Source organism: Populus nigra, chromosome 4, assembly GCF_951802175.1.
Source record: "Populus nigra chromosome 4, ddPopNigr1.1, whole genome shotgun sequence".
NCBI classification, from domain to species: domain Eukaryota; kingdom Viridiplantae; phylum Streptophyta; class Magnoliopsida; order Malpighiales; family Salicaceae; genus Populus; species Populus nigra.
In genome coordinates, this window is record NC_084855.1 from 3,806,382 (window position 1) to 3,829,078 (window position 22,697).

The window sequence follows — 22,697 nt, forward strand, 5'->3', positions numbered from 1 at the left end:
AGCAGTGAGCATAGGTACAGCTTATGAAACAGCATAATCCGTTTTTGTTTTGCCAGAATGTTCTGTCAGTCGCCAGGACAGACTGCTCCCGGCAGAAGAGGAGTAGCTCTCCACTGGCATGCTTGCGCTTGCAAGTCTCACCGGAAATTCTCATCATTTTACCGAAGAACTAGTGGCCCCTCTCTCTCACGCGCGCGCGCGCATATATATATATATATATATATATATATATATATATATGCATGCGCGTTGTCTCCATCCCATCAGCGGCAACACTTATACGTAACTATTTCATTCAATAAAAAATGGTTACAAAACACGTTTGAAGTTGATGGGAGATATTTAGAACATGGTAACAGCTATATTTCAGGGACATGTACAGAGAAAATATGACTGCATCTATTTCAGTAGTAGGCAGATGATTGGTGAGGAATTAAATGCTTCACATATCCAACAGGAAGTTGCATCCACCGCACTGCAATTCTCCTAATTTATCCGTCCAGGGGACCAGAAACACCCGATCAGAATACATATCGCCATTTAACCTGTTCACATCGACGAGAAAAAATCTGTCAGATCAGCTTTAAATGATGGGGGCACTTGTGGCATTAAATTTTTTTCCCTTTCAGCTCCCAGGGAAGCCTTTTGGGCCTTGAGCTACTGTGAATGACTCTCTTCCTTGACTCTGGTGTGAATCAGATTTGAACGCTGATCACTTGGCTGATGCCAGCTGAGTTAACTAGCTAAGTTAAGCGGAATACACTCTCATTAAAAAGTTAAACAAGAAAACACGCGGCGGGAAAAAGGTACGTGAAGAAGGGAAGTACTATATAAAGTGACCAGTTTTGTCCTGGGGCCATGGGCGACCAGGAAGGGAACTAGTGGAGGCCATGGAATTTGACTGTAAGTAGTGCAGAATGACAAAAGATTTTTGTGGCTAACCTCATTCGTGTAGGTTTTAGACCATTCAATGTATGAAAGGATGGCGATTAAAGATAAGCTAGTAAATGGCTGTATTTGTTTCTCTCACATCAAATTAATGCCCTCAAGTTGCATCACTATCAATCACTCGAGGAAGCCAAATTTGGTCTAACAAAGACACCGTATAGAGCGGACTCAAGGAAATTCTTCGTCTAGAAATTCAAAACTTTGGGATGTTCTCCTCCTAGCAACTAAAATTATTTTTCCCTGGAAGGTGAAGAGAATAGAAAGGCTTACCCGTCTTGCCACTCTTGTCACTCGGAGGAGCATCACTGGCTGTAGTTCCAGCACTCAAGGGTCCACCGCCACTGTTTGGTGGTGCCATCATTTGGTTCTGCTGTACTGTTTGCGAGCCAAACCGGAACATATTCATGGGCTGCAAGACCAAACCAATGCAGCAACACTGTTATCACTAAACTTCTTTTTTTTTTCTGATTACGAGATCATAAAGCAATTTACATTATTGAAAAGCCATAAACACAAATGATCATCTCATGAAACGAGGTGAATCACAAAACCTGAGAAGCAGCTTGCATATGAAAGCCCATGAAACGTGCATGCTGATCAGAGAAAGTAGGATTTTGCATCTGATTTTGATAACTAACTGGATTCAATACTGGAGTTTGGCATACTGCCTGGTTCTGTGTGGGAGCCATAGAAATGGATTGATCAACAAGTGGGACCCTAGGCAAATGCATAGGATTTTGCATAGAAGGCAAAGGAGGCGGGCCCACTCCCATTCCCATTCCCATGCGGGACATGAAATGCTGCACTCCTGGAAACATCACTGGGACAATCCCACTTCCCATCCACATTACCTGAAAAACCCAAAAAATCGTCAATGGATTTGAATTGAAAGAAGAATGATAAGCTCAAACTTTGATTTTTATAAGAATCTCTACCAAACCTGAAGTTGTAATTGAAGTGACTTCAGATACTCAATTGCCTCATCTAACATTGATGCTTTATCTGTCTGTAACATTAGGACAAGCTTAACTTGAGAGAACAAGGAACATTTTCTAAGTAAGAGAATAAAGTATGGAGAGAATGCGCTCTCTGATTTACTCCTGTTATGGAATAATTAAGTTAAAAGCGTTTGATTGATTATTTTGGCTAAAAACCAGGAAAATTTGGACAACTTTTATGCCACTATCCCTGTATATATTCTCAAAAAGCAAAGGTGATCATGCCCATTTTTCGCATCAGTGGACTTGCTCTCATCTACTCCTGTTTTCCCTTAAAATTCCCATTGGCAGTGCTATCCTTTATTCACTTGCCACAGATCCGTCTTAACTTTTCTTCTTTATTCAACCATTATTTCATAAATACGCTAAGCCTTTTCTTTCGAACACTGCATACTACGGTAAAATTCTCGGGCTAACAACAGGTGATTAGATAAAAAAATGTCTTATACATGCAAAGAAAAGAGTAGCAGAGATCGATAGTAAAACTTGAACTGTGAAGATCAGAAAAGAAGACCTTGTTGCAGTGAGGTATGAGCTCTTGCAATGCTCTCATCTTCTCATTAATTCTATCCCTCCGTCTCTGCATATAAATGGACAACAGTTGAATAACTAATGATACAATCTTGAATCTCGAAATGCAACGAGATCAGGTATTCCTACCCTTTCTGAGAGGTTATGCACTTCAGCAGCACGGCTCCTGCGGGTAGATCCTGATCGTTTGGCTGGCTTGTTTGCCACTGTTGAATCAAGTTCGGCATCCTATATAATTCACAATTCATGTTCATCATGCAACGTATAACATAATTACTGACAGATGGAGAGGAAGTTTGTATATTCACCTCACTTTGGCACTCAGATTCCTCCGCGTCCATGGTCTTTCTTTTCTGGCCACGACTAGGTACTGCAGATTGCTTACATGTTCTAGCAAAACTACTACCTGACCCACCTGAGGATGAAGTAGCAGTAGGATCAAGTGTCTGATCAGCTTTGCCTCTCTCGCTCTGGGAGATTACTTTTCGTGGATCATCTATGGAGGGTCCGGCGGACAAGCCTGTACCGGTCTCAATAGCATTACCAGAAGCACGGCTCAGGAAACGGTCACGTGGAGTTTGGTTGCTTGACCCTACTGTCACCACCGAGCACTCCCTGGCCTCTCCTTGTGAAAAATCTCCAGACCCCTGTCCTCCAAATTGTCGACTTGAAGATCTAAAATCACCCACTTTTAGGGGAGCTGAGAACTGAGAAAAGTTAACATTAACAGCTTTACCAAATCCTCCTACACTAATATGATTTTGCTCCTGGACTTGAATTCTTGGAGGGGGCATTGGGTTTCCTGGAAATTCAGGAACCACTGGATGCTTGTTGTTGTTGAGTTGTTGTTGCTGATGTGAAGTTTTCGAGGCATCAAATTTAGCCGACTTTTCTTCTGAAATTTGATCAGAAAGCGGTGGTGGCAATTCGGAGAAAAAATTGGAACAGAACTCCTTTTCAAAGGAATCTTCAAGAGGGTCATGAATCCAAGAAACTGTCTCATCATCTTGAATCAAATGACTTGAATTCAGAGTTGAGTCATAGCCCCTTACTGTTGGTGAATCATGTTTTTGAACGTGAGGACTTGGTTTTCTTTGTGTTTGGCTGTGCATAACCACCTGCCCATTTCGCCATAGCAGCTCTACTAGCTCATTGTCTGGCCTGCGAAAGGTAAAAAATGGGGCAGCCAAAATCAACAACCTTTACAAAAATAGATATGCTTTGAAGATCAGATTATCAAAATTTAGATAGAGCACACACTCCATGGGGTTCTTCTGATTGGAGACAGGAAGATCACCCTCAAGATTCCAATCAGGAATGCAATGATTCATGGCTGAGAAGACACAGAAATCCTGTTAAACACAACACAGAAGATAAGTTTAAAATATTTGACAAAAAGTATTAATAATTATTATCAGTCTAACGGGTATGATGCTCTGTGTCATTATCTAAGTCTTATTAATATGGTCAAAGAAAAAAGAAAAAAGAAACACGAGGAGAAACCATGTAACACACCAACAAGTAAATTAATAATAAATAAACATGAAATGGAATTAAATAATATCAAGAACTGTATGCATATCATAACGACAGACTGAAAGAAAGAATCAGCAACACGAAGCACCCTGCTTGAAAAAGAAGAAGACAAAATCGGCACCAGTCAAAGGGGGAAACTTTTGAAAACAAGACCCATTGGAGAATCCTCAAGAAAACAAAGGTGCAGTCTTTTGAAGAAGGACTACAGAAACTCGAAGACCCACAAATAGTTGTGTCAAGAAAAGGAAAGTCGAAAGAGAAGAAGATAAAAGGGGCAAAAAAAAGACATTCTTCTGGCCTGCAAGAGAAACCAAGCAGAGAGAATCAAACAAAGTGGACTTTAAAAGGCACACAAGTAGGAAATATATGGGAAATGAAATCAAAGCACACCTGACCAAACCAATTCAACTGAACCAATTCAACTTCCACTATGACCTCTCCCTCTCTCTCTGTAGAAAGCTCTGTAAAGAGAAATTTGAGACTGGACTTGCCCGAGAGAGAGAGATAGAGGAGGGTCTGTTTTTAACTCCCAGTTAGAAATAAAAGGACATGACACAGACTAAGAGAGTTAGGGGAAGGACTCTGTAACAACGCAACTCATTTTTTAATCTGAAGTTACTTGCACTGCATTCCACGTGGCAGATGACCAGTTGTTTGTTTTTTAGCGGGGGCTAGTTTGTTGAAAATTTGGCTGACTGGAAATTTGATTTTATAAATATATTTTTTAAAATATGAGTTCGAGAGAGAGGGGATTAGGAAATCCTAGAAGGTACATGGGAGATATTGTTTGTAATTTTTTTTAATATATTAAAATAATTTATATTTTATATTTTTTAAATTTAATTTTTAAAACAATCTAAAAATATTAAAAAAATTAATTTAATCTCAATATCACACACCTTCTAATAAAAAATAATAGAATTCAGAACTTGTTTGTAATAGAAATTATTATTTAATATATTTTTATTTAAAAATATATTAAAATAATTTTTTTTATTTTTAATATCAATCTATCAAAATAATACATTAACTCTCAAATAAAATTGCTAATATTGACCGGTGGATTTATTGACGAAGGAAAAGACAATTATAAACAGTGTTTTATACAACTGATCATCAGTAGCGTGGCTTGTTGGGTTTGGAATTGTATTGCAATCATGGAATAGTTGGATTTAGGTTGTAATTGACAGTTTTTATTGTTGTAATTTAGAAAAATAGGTTTAAAATAAATTATAGTTTTTTATAATCAAGAGTTCAAGAAAGAATCTGTAGCAGTGTTTATTGATTAGAGATATGATCCAATGCACCTGAATTATCATTTTAAGTAATTTTACTATTTTAAAACGTTTATAACTTAAAAAAATCTTATTTTCTACTTTGTTTTTTATAACCACACCATATATTAAAAATATTTTCAAACCTGTTATCGTAAATACAACCGAATGTCATAAAATAACTCATCTTCTAAAAATATAATTTACTATAAAGTTTAGGTATTGTTTGGACCGTGTTTCATAAAAATTTTAATTTTTATTGTTAAAAATTAAATTTTTTATATGTTTTGGATTATTTTAATGAGCTAATTTTAAAAATAATTTTTAAAAAATAAAAAAAATATTATTTTAATATATTTTAGCACGAAAAACATTTTAAAAAACAATCATAATTACATCTCCAAAGAAGATATTACTTAATAAAACAAATTTACTTTCCAGTAATTTGGCTAGCGATCATTTAAAAGTTCTTCGGCTACGATCACATCATTAGTGCTTGTGTCTGCCTATCCAAGTTTCCAACTCTCGAAGGAAAAGTAATATAATCTTGAAGTGGCGATGAGATTAATTAGGGTTCATCAGATTGGTTTAATTTCCAATTAAACAGTAGAATATGTAAGAAATGTGACAATTAATATAGTAACCTTAAACTTAGCAATAATCAGGTTCATCTTTGAATCGCTGTCTACCAGTTGATCATGGAGATGACTTGCAGGTGGTGAATTATTATTGCATCCTTTAAAATGACTATTTAATTCCTTTAATTCAAGAAACTCAATATCGAGTACTTAGTAAGTAATACTAAAATGCATGGCCTTTCCACAGTGGAGATGGCACTGTACACACACTAACAAGACACAATGGATACTCTGGTTGTAAATTTTTTTCTTCCATTTAGCTGTTATTGGCTCAAAATATAGGCCGATTTAGGCTAATTTATTGAGAGATGATGAGATTGAAAGATAAAATACTAGAATGAAAAAAAAGAAGAAGCAAATGAGCGACTCATTCCGGCTTTGTGGTGAAATACCTATTTTACCCTTAAAAAACTATTATATTATGGGTAATTAAATAATTTTACAAGGATCCATTTGACATTCCAAAATTTAAAAGGAGATACAACATCCTTTTGTTCACATAATAAAATGATCTTTATACCCTCATATAAAAAAAATGTTAGTGCGATGCACACTTGGAAAGCCCCTGTGCGACGCATGCGAGGATATTAGGTGGTTGGATTTCATTTTTCCACAATGATGTTTGAACCTTCTTGGTGTGTTAAAGATTATTAAGTTTGACGCCAATAATTTTTTTTTCTTTTTCTTATCTCGTCCCTTAAAAACCATGCTTGACATTCATGATTTCAAACTAGTTCTCTTAGTTGAAGATATTAGGTGGTTAAAGGTTATTCATATTTTATAACCTGACTTGTGTATTTGACGGTTTAACTCTTGTGGGTTTGGATTTTTTTTTCTTAACTTTTAATCATTGTTTTTTCTTTTAGATCCTTTTATGTGGTTGATATTTTTTAAATTTTACCATTCAATATTTGATTTGTTTAGAATTGACCTTCATATTTTTTTTTCCTTTCAAATTTGGTGTTTCCAATCAAATAGTTTGGTGCATGAATTTTTTTTGGGATTGATTTTTTTTTCCATCTCATGATTTGACCTTGTTTTTTTTTTAACCGAGTTTCATGATTTTTTTTGTTTTCTTTTATATCGAATTATCTTGATCTCATAATATGATCTATGGGTTTGACAAGTGGGCTCAAGCCTTCTTTATCTTAAAATTGTTTTTTGTTTTTATTTTGTATGTTGATCTTTTTTCAATTTCATCATTCAACATTTGATTAGTTAAAAACTAGACTTCAATGTTTTTTCAAATTTGTTGCTTATGGTCAAATGACTCAGGTTACAGGTTTAATGTGTTAACACGGGTTGTTATTTTTTTTAGCTTATTTTATTTTTCATCATTTGACATTGGTTTTTCTCATTCAACATCGATTTTTCTCCGATTTTAAAACACAATTGTGTCACTTGAAAATCATTTTTATGCTTAATTTTGTTGATTCGCAGTGAAGTGCAAGTTACATAGCTAGTACTTATTTATAACCCAGTCCTTTTGAGAACACAACCAAATTAAAATGTTTAAATTGAGTAAAGAATGCACCGAAAGAATATGGTGATACTAAAGGGGTGTTTGTTTTTGAGTTCCAACCTGATTGTCAAAGTATTTTTTAAATTGTTTTTTATCCAATAAAAGCATCAAATTGATATTTTTTTAGATTTTTTTATTATCTTAATGTGACAATGTAAAAAAATATATAAAAATAATACTATTTTAACATTTCTTTAATTAAAAAATATTTTTAAAAACACTATATATGTCATTTCCAAACAAATACTTGTAAATAGAGTTTCTCCCTTCATGTTCTCTTCCAAGTACTTCCTTCTTTTCAACAGCAACCAATTTCTAATATATATATATATATATTAATATATATATCTTGCCTTTCACGCACACACGACAAGTTTTTCTAGTTTAAGCATTGATTTTTTTTTAAAAGAAAAAGAAAAAGAAAAAGAAAAAGAAAAGGAAGGGATTTTCTCTAAGATAATAATTGGAGGGCACTCTGTTTTTTATCAATTGATGTCACATCATGTTCTTAAAGTGACAACGTGAAGACAACTATGCCAATATCCAGATGAATTACCTCGGCACCACCACCGCATTCAACTTACAAGTTAGAACAAAGTACAAAGAGGAGAAAGAAAAAAGTAAACATGACGCCCGCCTCCTCAGTCTTCTACTCAATCAAATTGTTCAATCCAGTCCCTCTGCTGCGGATTTCCACGGCACCCTTATCCAGCTGAGAGCTTGAGACAATGATTTATTAATTTTGAATATTGTTGGCTGGCTTAGGTGTTAGGACCTTAAATTAAAAAATAATCTCATCGTCCACCATCTCTTTATATTCTTACTTTCTTCATCTCCCCTCTTTCGTCCTACTTGATCATCTGATTTTCCTGATACCTGTGCCAATTTACAACTTTTCAACGGGGAAACCGATTACAGGTTTTATCTCCAATGCCAAGGAGCGCAGCTCGTTGATCTCATCACTGGTGAGTCTCCAACCAAGTGCACCAGCGAACTCCTCAGCCTGTTCAGCGTTCTTGGCCCCTGGGATTGGAACGACATTCTCCTGGGCTACTAGCCAGTTCAGTACTACCTATACAGATCAAAACCTTACTTTAAGCATTGATCGTTCTGATAAATTAGTGTTAGTTATGACTAAACAACAACTATGTAGCTTCTGCTGCACAAGATGGAAAGGAGACGGAACAAGTAAAAAGACTTTAAAAGAACAAGGATGAACCTGTGTGGGAGTTTTACTGTAGTTCTGTCCTATTTCCTTGATGCTGTTCAACAGAGGTTGGAGCTGCAGAACACAAGGATGTTTCAGCCATAGAGTTGGGATTTAATGGTTATATATATATATATATATATATATTAACTTTTAGTCACTACCTTTGTTAGAAACTCAGGAGTGTAAATCTGGCCTCGAGGACCAGTTGGTGGATTTTCTGGTGTATACTTTCCTGTAAGAACACCTGCATAGGTTCCAAAGGTTTATTACTTCTCACAGATAGAAAAGATAGCATATATAATGATGGTCAAGAAACTGTGACTAATAAGCAGCTTAAAAAATTATTTCAATGATGAACATGGGTTTTTTTTTAAAAACTCTTCTAAGCATTTCAGCCTTGATATCCATGATCTGGTGAACTAGAAATCAAAATCAAATTGGTTCCCTTCTGAACTTTCTTTCTAAAAGCTGAAATGATCATCTGCTAAGCATAATAGGCTACTCAGGTGGGTGACTGGCTTGCCCTGTCGACCAAAGCACTTTTAGTGACTAGCAGCACAACATTGGAAGACAACAAGAATTTAATAAGGAATATAAGCCTTTTATGCCCACCATGTAGTTTGACTATTCTTAGGTCTTGAACCTGCAACTTTCTAGTCCTGGCTGAACCCCAGGAACACTTACAATTGCATATAGAGCACCCGAGTGAAGTTTTAGAGCATGAAACAAGTATGAGAAACCCACCTTGAGCAATAGGAGAATATGCAATCAAAGTGACCCCAAGTTCATCACAGGCTGCCTTCACACCATTCTCCTCAGGTGCCCTGTATATAAGGCTGTAATTCACTTGATTCGAAGCCAGTGGAATACCTCTTTTCTTAAGCTTCTCATAAGCATCACGGAGTCGGCTCTCTGAATTAAAGAAATAAAATATCATCATGCATAATAAAATATATAAATTCTGAAAAAAAGACAAGATTAGTGTATGATCAAATATATCAAACTCTAAAATTCCTTTTAACAGTTCAAACTGCTGGAATTAGGAATTTACCACTGTAATTGGAAACACCAACAGCCTTCACAAGCCCCTGCTCAACAGCATCCCCAAGACCATCAATATATCCTGAAAAAGAATTTCCATTGAACTAAGTTTCTTCTGAACCTGAAGGTGTTTGAGCTCTATCAAAATTCAGTTCTGCTAGCTATATGCAGTCGAGAACGATGCATAGTTGAGTTGAATTTGAGTGTGTTTAGATAAATCCAGTCAAGTGCTCAATGAAACAATGATGTAGCAAATGAGCCACCTTCATTTCCCCATATTCCAGGCCTGGAGACCAGCACAAAAACTTCATGAGTGGTATGTTCTGTCAAAAAAGTTGCAGACTGAAATCACGTAGCATGGTAAAGTTCATACCAATGTAGTTGATATAGCTCTACCGAAGAAAGTCCAAGGCGATTGAGGGACTCCTTAAGGGCAGTTAGAACACTCTGACGTCCCAGCCTCCAAGGCAAAGCTGCATACTTGGTTGCGACAGCTACCTCCACTTCAGGATCTTTTACTTTCCTGTCCTTGATAAATCTTCAAGCAACCAGTGAAGTTCAGATGATAAGTAAACTAAGCTGAAAACCAATGATGCTGTAATGTTATAGCAGATGGACATCGTAACCCATTTGCAATGATATACCTTCCTAGAAGAGTTTCTGAATTTATGGCACCAAATGAGAACTGCCAAATGCACAATGATGTCCATAAATTTCCCATTGATGTAAAGTGAGAATAAACTGAAAATAACGTCCACTTCTCACCCTAGAGCCGTAAACTTCAGCAGTATCAAAGAAAGTTATACCGCAATCAACGCTTGTATCAAAAGCTGCTTTAGCAGCCTTCATTTTCACATCTGCCATCATTGCAAAGCAGAAGGAAACGCTTAACATATTTCATGGAGAAGAAATGTAGACAACAATTTAGTTACAAACACAGACATATAGAGCTCTTGCAGCGCAAATAAAACGACAGGCCTTAAAATTTAACAAATTAGGATGGTGGTGCAGAAGTTGGGGAAATTAGCAAACGTAAACAGATGGGGAGTTCTGAATGTATCCATAGTTTAATGAGCAACAATGCCATATTTAGCAACAAAATCCAACATAAAACCAGCACAATTTGTTATTGGAAAAGAACATGGCAATTCTCAGAGACAGCATATTTTTAAACACAAAAACGTTAGTAGTTGTATTGCACAAAATCATTAGTGTCTAATGCAAAATTAGTCATGATAAAGGCGTTGTTGTTTTCTTTTGAAAGAAAAAAAAAAGTGATCAGTAATTTAAGATTTTGCAGCAGAAGTACGTACCATCCCATTCGAAGTTGTTCCAGTAGCTGGTATCGCCCCAGGACCAAGCACCAATTCCAAGCCTTGTAACCTCTAAATCAGATCCACCCAACTGCACCTTATCTTCCTGTATTTTCGAAGCAGCAAAATCCTCCGAGGCAACAGCTCTCACCCTGTTAACTGATCTCCTATTACTTGAAACACAAAAACATGCACTACTAACGTTCATAGCCATAGCCATAGCCATTGTGATGGGGTCTCTTTAATTCAAGAACTTGTGTGGCCTTTATCTTTTTTTAATAATGAGATTTGTATGATATTTAATAAAGTTCAGACAAAAGCACTGAACTGAGATAGAAATCAAACACTGCTTGTCATAACTGTATCTATCTAGGATTTGTTTGGCTAATAGAGCGAGTTATGGAGGAGAAGAAACATGGTCCTAAAACTTTCCACGTAAGGCAGGTACTTGTCACGTACCAATAATCAAGTGGCGGAATTTTGCAAACTTGCAATTTGGCATCGGCGAGGTTCCAAAATAGTTTCTGGGCTGGGTTTCTCTTGAGCAGGATTGGTCTCGTTCGGGTTTAGTTCTTACAAGCCTGAACCCAGCTCAAGCAGTAGTTTTTTAGGCTAGGCTAGGAGGCGTCGTTTGACAGTCAAGGGTTTCCAAATTTCTAACATATGGAGAAAATCTGATTGGAATATTTATTCCATATCTGATTTCATAATAATTAATATCTTTCTGTTATGCTTATAATAAATAGCTCATTAAGTTTTCTTTGACTATATTTTTGTTATATCTTCTTAATTATATCCTTGTTTGCAACAGAGTTTAATTTTTAATTTATTTTTAAAGTTTTCTTTGACTATAGTTTAATTATTTTTGACTAATCCTTATGGGTGAATTTTATTTAAAATCCATGATATATTTTTTATGGTGCATAAAAAAAATCCACTTTCATGACAGCTCATGCCTAGCTCGAATGGCGTGCTACTCTCTACACGTTCGAGCCAGCCCAAACAGTATGATGCCTTCCTAATTGCTTAGGCTAGCCCGGATGACTTGCCTCTTAGCCCAAATGGCCTGCTCTCAAAACTATTTAGGCCACTAATACTTGCTGGGCACACACCTCAGTATATTTCTAGTTTCTGATATGTCAGAACACTGTCACGCACCAACCATCGATGCACATAAGATCTTCCATGCAGAGAAGGGCACCTCCTTTCTCATAAATGGTCACTTTCTACCCATTGGGCATCACAAAGATACTTGCTTGCTAAGCATTAATCTCTTCATTAATGGGTAACGATGCACAGTAATCAAGAGCATCAATTTTTTTTACTAATAGTATTTATTTTTTTCTCTAGCTACCCCGGGTTATTTCAACTCCACTTACCACGAGATGTTTCTAACACCACATTCTTTACGCGCCATGAGATAAGTTGACACAATTAAAATTTATATAAATTAATACCTCAAATTACTATATAACTATTCAAGAAATTCAAGTTCATTTATGAGTAACTACAAACAACAATTCTAATAACAACAAGCAACCATAAAGAACCATTCAATTATCCAACAAGTTCATACATAACACACAATATTCATAGATATATTTTTTCATGTTCTTTACTCTCTTGTGTATTGTTTCCTTTTTATATTTTATTAACTTAAGCAATGAAAAGTCCTTTATTCCCACATAGGACTTGTTTTACAAGAAAGTTTGCGAAAATCACCCCATCAACTCATTGAACCATTAACAAGTTAAATCACTCTAGACACTACTAAACCATCATTCCACTAGTTTGTGTGAAGGTTAGTAGCTTAAATAATTTAAGATCACCACAAAGTTCAATCCAATTTGAAGTTTTCTTGATTTTATTAATTTTATTGAGTGTAAACTTAAACTATTTGAAGTTTGTTATTCATCATTTATTGTATAGTAAAAATAAAATTTCTTCGTTTTCTTTTAATTCTGCACTACTTCTCACCCTCATTAATTTGTTTCATGCTCTTTTGTATTATTTTTGAAAGTTTTAGCTCGTAAAATTTCTTATAAAATATAATAATCAAGTTATGTTATATTTCACTCAAGTTGTGATTACATTTTGTATGTCACGTACTAAATTTTTTAATTGGTTTTTTTATTGTATATCAGGTATTTAAAAAGTATTTTTTAACTCATTATTCATAAACAATGAAATAATAAAGTAAAACATTTTTCAATGCATAAACGATAAAGAAAAGAAACTCTTAAGTTAATAATTAAAAAATTCTACTACATTAAAAAATTTAAAATCTAAAAATTATTATTTTCTTGCTCTTTCATCATGACATGACATGATTATTAAACATTTGCAAGTTTTCAATTGATTTTTCATGATAAAACTAAATATTATAAAATAATTAATTTTTTTAAAAAAGTTAATTTCTCAGCAATTTACCTTTTAAAAGGATTCACTTTCCGATAAATAAGTTGTCTTCTTCATACTACATCAGGATTTTTTATCTTCGTAAAAACTATATATCTTGATCTACTAAAGACAAAATATTGCAATCTTTTCCATCTTCTGATGAAGCAAAATAAAAGGGGTGATAAAGTAAAGTAGCAATCAGTAGAAACAAAAGAAATTTGTTTGATTAGTAGCTAGCTAGAATATTTACCCATAATTAATGATCATTAAAGAGAATATAATCACTTAATTACATTGTACTTAACACACACACACATATAACAAAAGGAAAACCATGTGGAACTGGAATTCTCCACCATTGATGGCCTCCGAGGTACAATTTGGATCGTATGATTTCACTGATCTGCTCTCTCTGCTTTGTTATGATACCAGGCCTGCTTCGAACAATAGTTGGAATTCTTTGATTAATGATTTCCTGTCTTCATTCTAACAATTTGTTTTACTAACCCATATTTGGAGAAGAAACCCTAAAATATTAATTAAGTACGTTTTGTTTTTCGAGCCTCGAGAGGCTGAATCTTGTGAATGAAAACTCCTTGAATTAAATTTAAAATGAAGGCATTTAATGGCATAAACAAGAAGTAACCAACCACATAGAAAGTCTGAAAGACAGAAGTAAATTGCAATGGAAAAGTGTGGTAAGGATATGCTTATATATAAAAACAATTATGCACTTCGAAATGTTTTCACATTTCTTTGTTTCATAAGGAGAAATTAGGGCTCCCATATCCATAATATTCCTTCGATTTGCTGTGTTAAAAATGAGTAAGCCATACATACTGCAAAAACAGTCAGGGCCAGATGCCTCAAAATAGCACACCCATGAGAAATCGCGGCTGCAAATATATATAATGAAGCCAAGAAAATAAAAAAAAAGATGGATTTATTTGTAACATGCTCATCAACATGTGGAAAATTCAGGAGATTAATTATTATGGAGTAGAAGTTTAGGGTTCCGCCAGTACAGCCAAGCGTTGGTCCGCCGTCACCCGGCCCCAATATCTCCAAAAAACCCTAGTTTTCCAAAATTAATAGCAAGGTGTATTTTCTTGATAACTAAACAAGAAATCCCTAGTATTTGTAGGAGATAGATGGAAGAACTTGATAAATGGCCAGCCATCCCGTAATTGCCAAGCTAAGGAAGCATCTTCGTGGACTGATCTATATATGCTGGCTGTGTGCCTGCGTATGAGTGGGGTGTGTTTGTGAGAGATATCATATAATTAATAACATATAATATTATATATAGAGATGATTATAGTGTTATTAATTTCCTTAAACAATTAATACTATAATGTTACTCGGCATTTCATACTAGTACAAAGTAAACTCAGCATATATATATCTGTATACATATAACATGCGCATCCTAAAATACCGCAGGTTTCCTCACCAACGTCGACATGAGCTCAAGAATCCTCTCATGTCCATGATGCCAATTATGTAGTTAATTATGCAGCAGGCGCTACATCCACCCCGTCGTCGTCGTCGTCGTCGTCCCCCTCACGCGGTTCACAAACATGGGAGTTGATGACAATCTGGTCCTTGGGGATAACCAGCTCGGAAACCCCAGGTTTCTTGCTATCAACAATCACCATTGGAGAGGTATATATTGAAGAAAGAACCAAAAACAACTTTGTAATGCAAGAAAGATGGAATTGTTACGACCTATAAAGCCAGTGTGTCCTATTTATAACTTGGAATATATAGTGCACTATCATCAAGAAATGCTCATGATATCTTTGCCATTCTTTTATCTGCCTTTTCCCTTTCATATCTTGCAAAGCAAAAAAGGAGTGACCTGTTAGCTTGGATTCCATTCATTTTGCCTGAATGGCAGGTAGGGCCCTATCACCTGAGTTCAACTCATGTCTTTCACGATTGGCACGTGGTGGGCAGTAGCCGTTGCACACGCTTAAGCCCCATTGTCTCGTGTTTGTCATCTGCATGCCAAGCTAGCTGGCTTTGAATGGTAATTAGCAGTATCAGAACTCTAGGACCCAGAAGAGTTTGAACTGTTCACAGTCGAAATTCTTTCTATCTACTGATCGACCAAGCAGAGCTAATTAAAAGACGGTGACGACTATTCACCAAATGTCTTTTTTCCAGATTTTCTTGTTGGGGCCAAAGATTTTAATTTGGTGATCAGCTATTTTTTTTTTCAAACTAAACTTGGACCTGCGAATTAATTAATGAGTGTGTGCGCGTAAGCCAAATTGGTGAAAAAGAGTACAGGAATTGAAGCTGCCACAGAGAAAGCAGCAGCAACAGAAACCACAAAATCATATAAGTCAAAAGAGACATTAAACCGGAAGCAAAAGAATTGATCGATCCTCAAGCACCACCAGCATACTCACAAGGATAATTAGTAGCAAAGAAACCAGCCAAAGCGAGCGGAAGACTGAAGCTCCTTGCCAACGGAAAACCTACATATATTGTTTACGTCTCAGCCGATCAAATCTTGCCCACAGAAAAATGCATGGGAGATTGACTATATATGATATTGTTTGGTTGGCTGCATGCAAGGTAGTGTGGTAGTCTTAATTTATTGAGGGATTCCTCTTCTGTTCTGAAAATGATCTTATATATATATATATATGTCTCATTATAATGCGATCGTTTTGGATTCATGACTTTGATTAGCTTGTTGAATTTATAATCTTATCAAATCATGAATTAAACTGAGTTTAATAATCCTAATGCAATGTTATCCTTTGCTTTACAATATTTTCTTGGAAAAATATTGTTCCCTCCTCGCATTTGTTTTTGTTTCTCCACCACTGGGTTTTTTACTGTTTCAAAACATTACGCGGTGCTGTTAATTTGTTTTGCACATTCTAAAAAATTATTTGTATCTTGAAAATTTTATAATTAAGTCTATATATTTTTGAAATAAAGTTGTATATATAATTGAATATATATGCGATTAAAAGTTGATAATTTTTTTGATGTAATTTATTAGTTTAGAAAGAGGAGTCCAAATCTTATGAGACATCTCTAAAAAAAAAAGACAAACAAAGTGGGACAAAAAAAATAAATAATTATGTTATTCAAAAATTGAAGATTGATTGATGCAATCAATTCTCATAATATTAGAGGTTATACAGCATTATTGGATCCCTATGATTAATTTGATTTTAGTTTAGTTTCACATGGACTTGGTCCATGTAATAATCTATTTTCTTTTATTTATTTATTTCTATGATTTTTATCTCATCTCACAACACTAGTATATGAAAACGATAGGGATTTATTCTTATATTTTTTTTATTCACCACATTGTGGTGACTTTTCTGTCCTTCATATGAAACTTTATTTGCCTTTAAATCAAGGGTATTTTTGTTAATTTTTTTATTTGATGTCTTAGGTATTATGTATTTATTTAAGGGTTATTTTAGCCTATTAGGAAAATAACCAAATACCTCTAGTGTAAAAAAATAAAGGGTTTCGGGTAAGGATATTTTGGTATATGTTTTTTATACACAGTAGAATTATATTGAATCAAAAAAATTTAATTCATTAAAATCATGGGTATTATGGTATTTAAACCATAGTTTTATTTTTTCTTGTTAATTATTAGGTTGGTCAATGATTGTTATGTAATTGACTATTAGAATAATATTTTTAATTTTAAAAAATTATTATAGGTGCCAACACATTAGAAACACCGACACACTTCACTTCGAGCAGCACTTCACTTCGAGCAGCGCATATGACGGCTTCAAATGCTAAAAAAAAAGTAGGATTATGCCGTCTCATTTTATTCTTCCCCGCCGCCTCCTCTTTCATTTGAAGTGGAGCGTGATATCCAAATATTGTTGGTTTACTGCACTGCAACAAATGCATTTGCTTAACCAAGCGGAGGTAGAATATGTAACGGCACACATTGAAGTGGCAACACCGAAGTAGTACTGTCATAACAAAGCTCCCATTTCGAGTTCCCTTTATTTTCAGTGCCTTTGACTAGTTTCCCCCAGAAAATTATGTTTCAAGTTTGGGTGCGGTGCTTTTGGTATCAGCACGGCCAATTTTTACTGCCTGAAAACTGACAGAATTCACACACTGACCATAACATAACATGCTCCCTAAAATGATTTGCTTGATACTACCACTAAATTCACAGACAGATACATCAGTGGTGAATCTATTCATGCTTCTTTCCATTGAACTTTCCGTTGGGGATCTTACTGAGGACACCAGCATCAAGCTTTTGGTAGTTATTTCGGAGCTGATCAAATGCCTTGAACACAAAATCATCTACTTGATCTTCATATCTCTCATACAGGACTGGCAATGTGTGGGCAGCAACAAAACCTTGAGAAGAACAACACGATTTTCAAATTCACAATAGTCACAAAACTCACTCATCATCTGCTATTTTTAAAGCAAAGGAAGTAAAATACACTAGATAAGCCCATTCATCATGTTTCTCTTCCTTCATTCGCCCAATGTGTTTAAAGAAATATATCCCACAGGCAGCAGAGATGCTGTATATATCTTGTCTTATACCCTTTTCATAGTGCATAAACATGTAAATAAAATATGGGGCAATTCGTCATGGATTGCATCTACAAAACATGAATCTATCAGCAATGGCTATGGGAAACTCACCAATATACATAACAGTTAAAAAGTTGCACCAGCTCCCAATAATTGCAGCAACCCACAAGCTTACTATAGCCTGCAAGAATTTTGAAGAACCAATAGCTCCTCTCATTAGAATAGCAGATGCATGAAAAAAAATCATTATTCAATCATCATTGAGCTACTGCGACTGAGCAAACCAAATCCTTCAGAACACACAGCATTTCTTCTATGATTTGACCAGAAATTTGCAAAAAAGCATTTTCCCGCATTTGAACTCAGAACACTAGCATGATACTATTTTAAGCACAAAAAATGTCTGTCAAATTAGGATCTCCAGAACTAATCTAAAGAATTGGTAACGACACAACATAAATTAAAAAAAGACTATTTTGTCACGCGCATCATCATATTTGAGAGGATCACCCAAAAAAAAGAATTGGGAATGCATTGTAAAGAAAGAATAGGTTGTGACGTAAAGCAATCAAAGCCTTGGCTCATCCTCTGTTTTTGAATTACTGATGAACAAGTGATGGAATGGTTATATGTGAACAATTTAGAGGCGAAAAAGTTCTGGAATGATGGATAATGTTCACAAAACATTCCAAATGATGATCAGCATAACAGATTGTTTGGATTTCAAAAAACACTGAAACCATACTGCACGCTTCCTAACTCAGATGACCATCTGCCTTGAGATATTGTATGTCTTGTTGCTCGCTAGGACATTCACAGTGAGAATATTCCCAAACTTTTCTAGAAATGCTGTTTGATTTAACTTCCAGATGAATAAAATGAAATATCAATTCTTGGCAACCATTCATTTTACAGCATACAAGGAACCAGATGAAGTTCTCTTTGAACTTGAAATCCAAAGGGTAATTGCGGAAAAGCTGTTAAGTCATTCTAGAGTTCATAACTGTTAGGACACATCTCCTTGTTATTGATTGGCATCCCAAATAATTTTCTATGAAACAGAAAAGCCCGAATAGTAAACAGAATCCATCTCCTTATATTTGTAATGCATGGGTTTGTAGTGAATATTCTAACAATATGTGCTAGAAGAATTCAGATAGTTGCAGAATAAAGAACTGTCGTTTGGCTTGCACTATGAACTGAATGAAAGAATATCAGGAAACAACCACAGTTCAAACCTACCGCAAGAAACTGTTTCAAGTTTCCTCCACATGACAAATCCTGAAGAAACAGCAAAGCACGGTTAACCTCGGCACCAATTGATCTGCCAATGCTGACAAATATATCATCAGGTAGTACAAGGCGAGGGACCTGAGATGGAGACCTGTGACAAAGAAAAATCATTGATGAAACAGCAATTAGAATCACATATTATTGGCACGGACACAACAAGCAGCAAGATGAGAAAGCACTTAACTGACCTGTTCATTAGGCCCGAAGCATTTATCCAAACAAATTGGGCCAGCATACCAAGAGCCAGCGCAAAGCATATAAGAGACAAGAGATGGTAGTTAAGCCATTCAAAGAGCACCCAGATGGCTGTTGCCCCGGTTAAGACACCAGCTGAGATCTTCTTGTTCCTCCATAAGAGAACATCAGCAGCTGCATTATTCACGGGGAAAGTGGGAAATTGAGCACTAAAGCAATAACGATTCATTGAACATAAATAAAGAGGGAGAGGAAGAGAGAGCCCTACATTTTCCACCTCCCAAAAGATGGTGGACAGGCTTCTGTCGCCCAAACAGACGGTTGATACGAGAAGTGACAGAGTCTTCCCCTTCCTCAAAAAACGACACGGGTTTCTGCTTCGGAACACTATCAGCAATAGTTTCTACTAGATTGCTGAAAAGGCTTTCTGCTGTTATCTTGTCAGGCATGATTGCAATCTTCAAGAGAAACAAAAATTACAGTAAAAAAAGGAGCAAAGAAATGTTGCATATCACATTCAACTAGCAGGCAAGAAGAAAAAACAAAAACAAAGCCACAATAATTCAGTAACGGGTAAGAGCATCATAAAGACATGTAATAAATTGTTCGAAAAGGGAGGCCACTTATTGTCAACAAATAGCCACATCCCTACCAAAAATGAACAAAGTCAAGTCTTGTTACAAGGTCAGGAGTAACGTACAATCAAAGTACAAGAACAAAAAAGAAGAAGCACGTGAAGAGTTCAACCCAGTAGATAAAACTAAAAGAAGTATTCAAATTCCATGTATACAATCTAACCCCCCATTTCCACCAAATAAAAGCATACAGACTACATAATACATCAGCTAAGAAAGGGCATCTCTGATTGTATCTATCAGTCGAATTTCTTGCAGGAAAAGGTCAACGGATCAAACTGGAGTATACCCGGTTCCTATATTTAGCAGATAAACACGAACAAGCATTCAACAAAAGCTAGCAGTGTTTGCAAGTCAAAGAACAGAACCACATACCAGAAGGGAAAAACAGAAAAAGGAATCTACAACTAGCTAGCAAAAAGCAGTAAAACCATAAAATAAATAAACAAATGAAAAGATTGCATCCAAGTGAGAGAAGCAAAGAAAGAGCACAGACCAGGGAATTCGGATGATGGATTTCTTGTTGAGGTCGGAGAAGATAGATAGATGGTAGCCCTCTTGTACTCAACAATGAATGGGTTATTTATTTATTTATTTATTTAGCTGTGAAAGAAAGTGATGGTTGCGTACGGGAGACCGGGAATTTATAACGGGCAACCTCACCTCACCTCACCTCTGTCTGTGATTAAATTAAATTAGAACTGGACTTGTGATTATGATTATGATTCTGATTCTAAATGTTCTTATTACCCGGAGGAATCGTGCAGGAGGAATCGTGTCGACTTGCCTTTTTCTTCCTTTCTGTTTTCTTTTTAATTTAATTTAATTTAATTTAATTTAATTTTACTTTGGTTGGTAGCCACCAAAAACCTTGATTCTTTTCCCCATAAAATTAAGGTCTCTCTCCTTTCCATCAAGGTATCCCCCTTTTTTTTTTTTTTCTTTTGGTCTTAGTATAGTGAAGATCCAACAAATTCAATTATTATATGAGCTAACAATTTAAGGGTTCTAAGGGAGTATGTGGTGGGGAGCAAAAATTGAAGGGGAAAAGGATAGACATAAAGAGAGATGGGTGGAAAAGAAGGGAGGATCTGTCTCCTTCCAGCTTTTCAATTTCAATCTCCCTTGTTTCTGAAAAAAAAAATCATACATAAAACACATTTATTTACCAATTAATTTCTTTTTGCAATTTTGAGATGCATACCTTTCTGGTATTAGTATGGTTTTATGTTTAATGTCTTTTTTCTTGAAAAAATAAAAACTTGTTTTTTTAAAAGATAATTAAAAGTGGTTTTTATTTTATGTTATTGATTTTTATATACATAATGCTATATTGCTAATATTATCATCAAAATATCACTATCTCATCACTAATATTCCTTATTATCATAATCATTTTGATTTTTTTTAATCAAAGTGATTGATGATCTAGATTAACTTAGTTGAATCATGATTCAATTGATTTAGTTAAACCTAAATAAAACTTGATTTAATTAATTTTAAGTTTTATTTTAAATAACATTGTTTTAAAATAAATCCAGGTTAATTTACTTATTTGCAAATTAATTTAGCAAACCTTCAACATGATACGAAATTATCTTTAAAAAGGTTATATAAGTGTATGTTTAGTAATGCGATGGAGAGTGTTTTTGAATTAAAAATTCATTAAGATAATATATTTTTATAGATTATTTTTTATTTTTGACATCAACATATTAAAACTATCAAAGAGCATCTAAAAAGCATCAATTTATTGTTTTTCAAGTAAAAAATACCTTGGAAAGCATATTTAACCACCAAAACAAACATTTATTTTGTGTGTTTGGTATTGTAGTGCATGATGTTTTTTAAAAATATTTTTTGCTTCAAAATATATCAAAATAATTTTTATTTTATTTTTGACACTAGCATATTAAAATCATAAAAAAATAAAAAAATATTAATTTAATATTTTTTCATATAAAATATACTTTTAAAACATAAAAAAAATAAAAAATAAAAACTACCTCGCTACGAAATAGCAGTTAGATCGGTTACCAAAACTTCATCCAGAGGTGGGTAGAACAAAATGCCATCCGAACAGTATCCTACACCCCCCGAGAGAAAAATATCCATCTAATTCCATTAATTTATTTATCCTAAACACGTGATTCGCGTGTCTTTTGTTTGTCTCCACCAACCGTCCTCGTGTATTTTTCCAGGGACTGCCAGCGCAGCCAGTGAATCACGAGCCATTCACTCTCCAATAATTATCTACCGCCGCGCCCGAGTCTTGATAACTTTATGAGTTAGGCATTGCTTTTATATTTTTTTTTCCTATAAAAAATTGAATGAGCGTGGGTTCGAGTTTGATACGAATTTATACATGGAGAGAGAACGAAAATGCAGATTGGAAATATATATGGTTCTATTTCCCAGGCAAATTAATCATAAAACGTGTTTAGTAACGCAGCTGCTGTATGTTTTTTCAAAATTTTGAATCTTTTTTTGTTCATTGTCCAATGGGTCCCGTTCAACATTTTCTATCTATGAGTCATGATTAGAGAAGGACTAAATTGAATCTTCAAAAAAGATTAGCTCTGTATTTCGTTTGTTTTTCAATA

At 34.9% G+C, this 22,697-nt stretch overlaps 3 protein-coding genes and 1 long non-coding RNA gene across 6 annotated transcripts; all 4 read right to left on the bottom strand.

The window, feature by feature from the left end:
- Window positions 1-276: 276 nt before the first annotated feature.
- On the bottom strand, window positions 277-4,569 carry LOC133692845 (transcription factor PIF4-like). 3 transcript variants are annotated; one of them, XM_062114003.1, is made up of 10 exons: window positions 4,404-4,569; window positions 4,135-4,311; window positions 3,738-3,829; window positions 2,786-3,638; window positions 2,607-2,705; window positions 2,461-2,526; window positions 1,889-1,954; window positions 1,500-1,799; window positions 1,219-1,357; window positions 277-545 (listed from the first exon to the last, which is right to left on the bottom strand). In XM_062114003.1, the coding sequence occupies exons 3-10, from the start codon at window positions 3,806-3,808 to the stop codon at window positions 541-543; spliced, it is 1,599 nt and encodes a 532-aa protein (XP_061969987.1). In that variant the 5' UTR covers window positions 3,809-3,829; window positions 4,135-4,311; window positions 4,404-4,569; the 3' UTR covers window positions 277-540. The 3 variants fall into 3 exon arrangements, with proteins under 3 accessions (XP_061969987.1, XP_061969986.1, XP_061969985.1); XM_062114002.1 differs by lacking the exon at window positions 4,135-4,311; XM_062114001.1 differs by having other exon boundaries at window positions 3,738-4,311.
- Window positions 4,570-7,892: 3,323 nt separating this feature from the next.
- Window positions 7,893-11,383, bottom strand: LOC133691021 (uncharacterized oxidoreductase At1g06690, chloroplastic-like). Its single transcript, XM_062111329.1, has 10 exons — window positions 11,012-11,383; window positions 10,464-10,555; window positions 10,343-10,383; window positions 10,072-10,236; window positions 9,962-9,984; window positions 9,709-9,780; window positions 9,402-9,569; window positions 8,819-8,901; window positions 8,667-8,729; window positions 7,893-8,519 (listed from the first exon to the last, which is right to left on the bottom strand). The coding sequence occupies exons 1-10, from the start codon at window positions 11,235-11,237 to the stop codon at window positions 8,334-8,336; spliced, it is 1,119 nt and encodes a 372-aa protein (XP_061967313.1). The 5' UTR covers window positions 11,238-11,383; the 3' UTR covers window positions 7,893-8,333.
- Window positions 11,384-14,337: 2,954 nt separating this feature from the next.
- On the bottom strand, window positions 14,338-15,212 carry LOC133691947 (uncharacterized). The gene is made up of 2 exons (XR_009841768.1): window positions 14,865-15,212; window positions 14,338-14,653 (listed from the first exon to the last, which is right to left on the bottom strand). It is a non-coding gene; the product is annotated as an uncharacterized LOC133691947 (long non-coding RNA).
- Window positions 15,213-17,388: 2,176 nt separating this feature from the next.
- Window positions 17,389-20,925, bottom strand: LOC133692730 (reticulon-like protein B8). The gene is made up of 6 exons (XM_062113862.1): window positions 20,591-20,925; window positions 19,728-19,917; window positions 19,453-19,633; window positions 19,214-19,355; window positions 18,083-18,152; window positions 17,389-17,785 (listed from the first exon to the last, which is right to left on the bottom strand). Exons 2-6 carry the CDS (start codon window positions 19,906-19,908, stop codon window positions 17,616-17,618), a joined length of 744 nt encoding a protein of 247 aa, XP_061969846.1. The 5' UTR covers window positions 19,909-19,917; window positions 20,591-20,925; the 3' UTR covers window positions 17,389-17,615.
- Window positions 20,926-22,697: the final 1,772 nt, after the last annotated feature.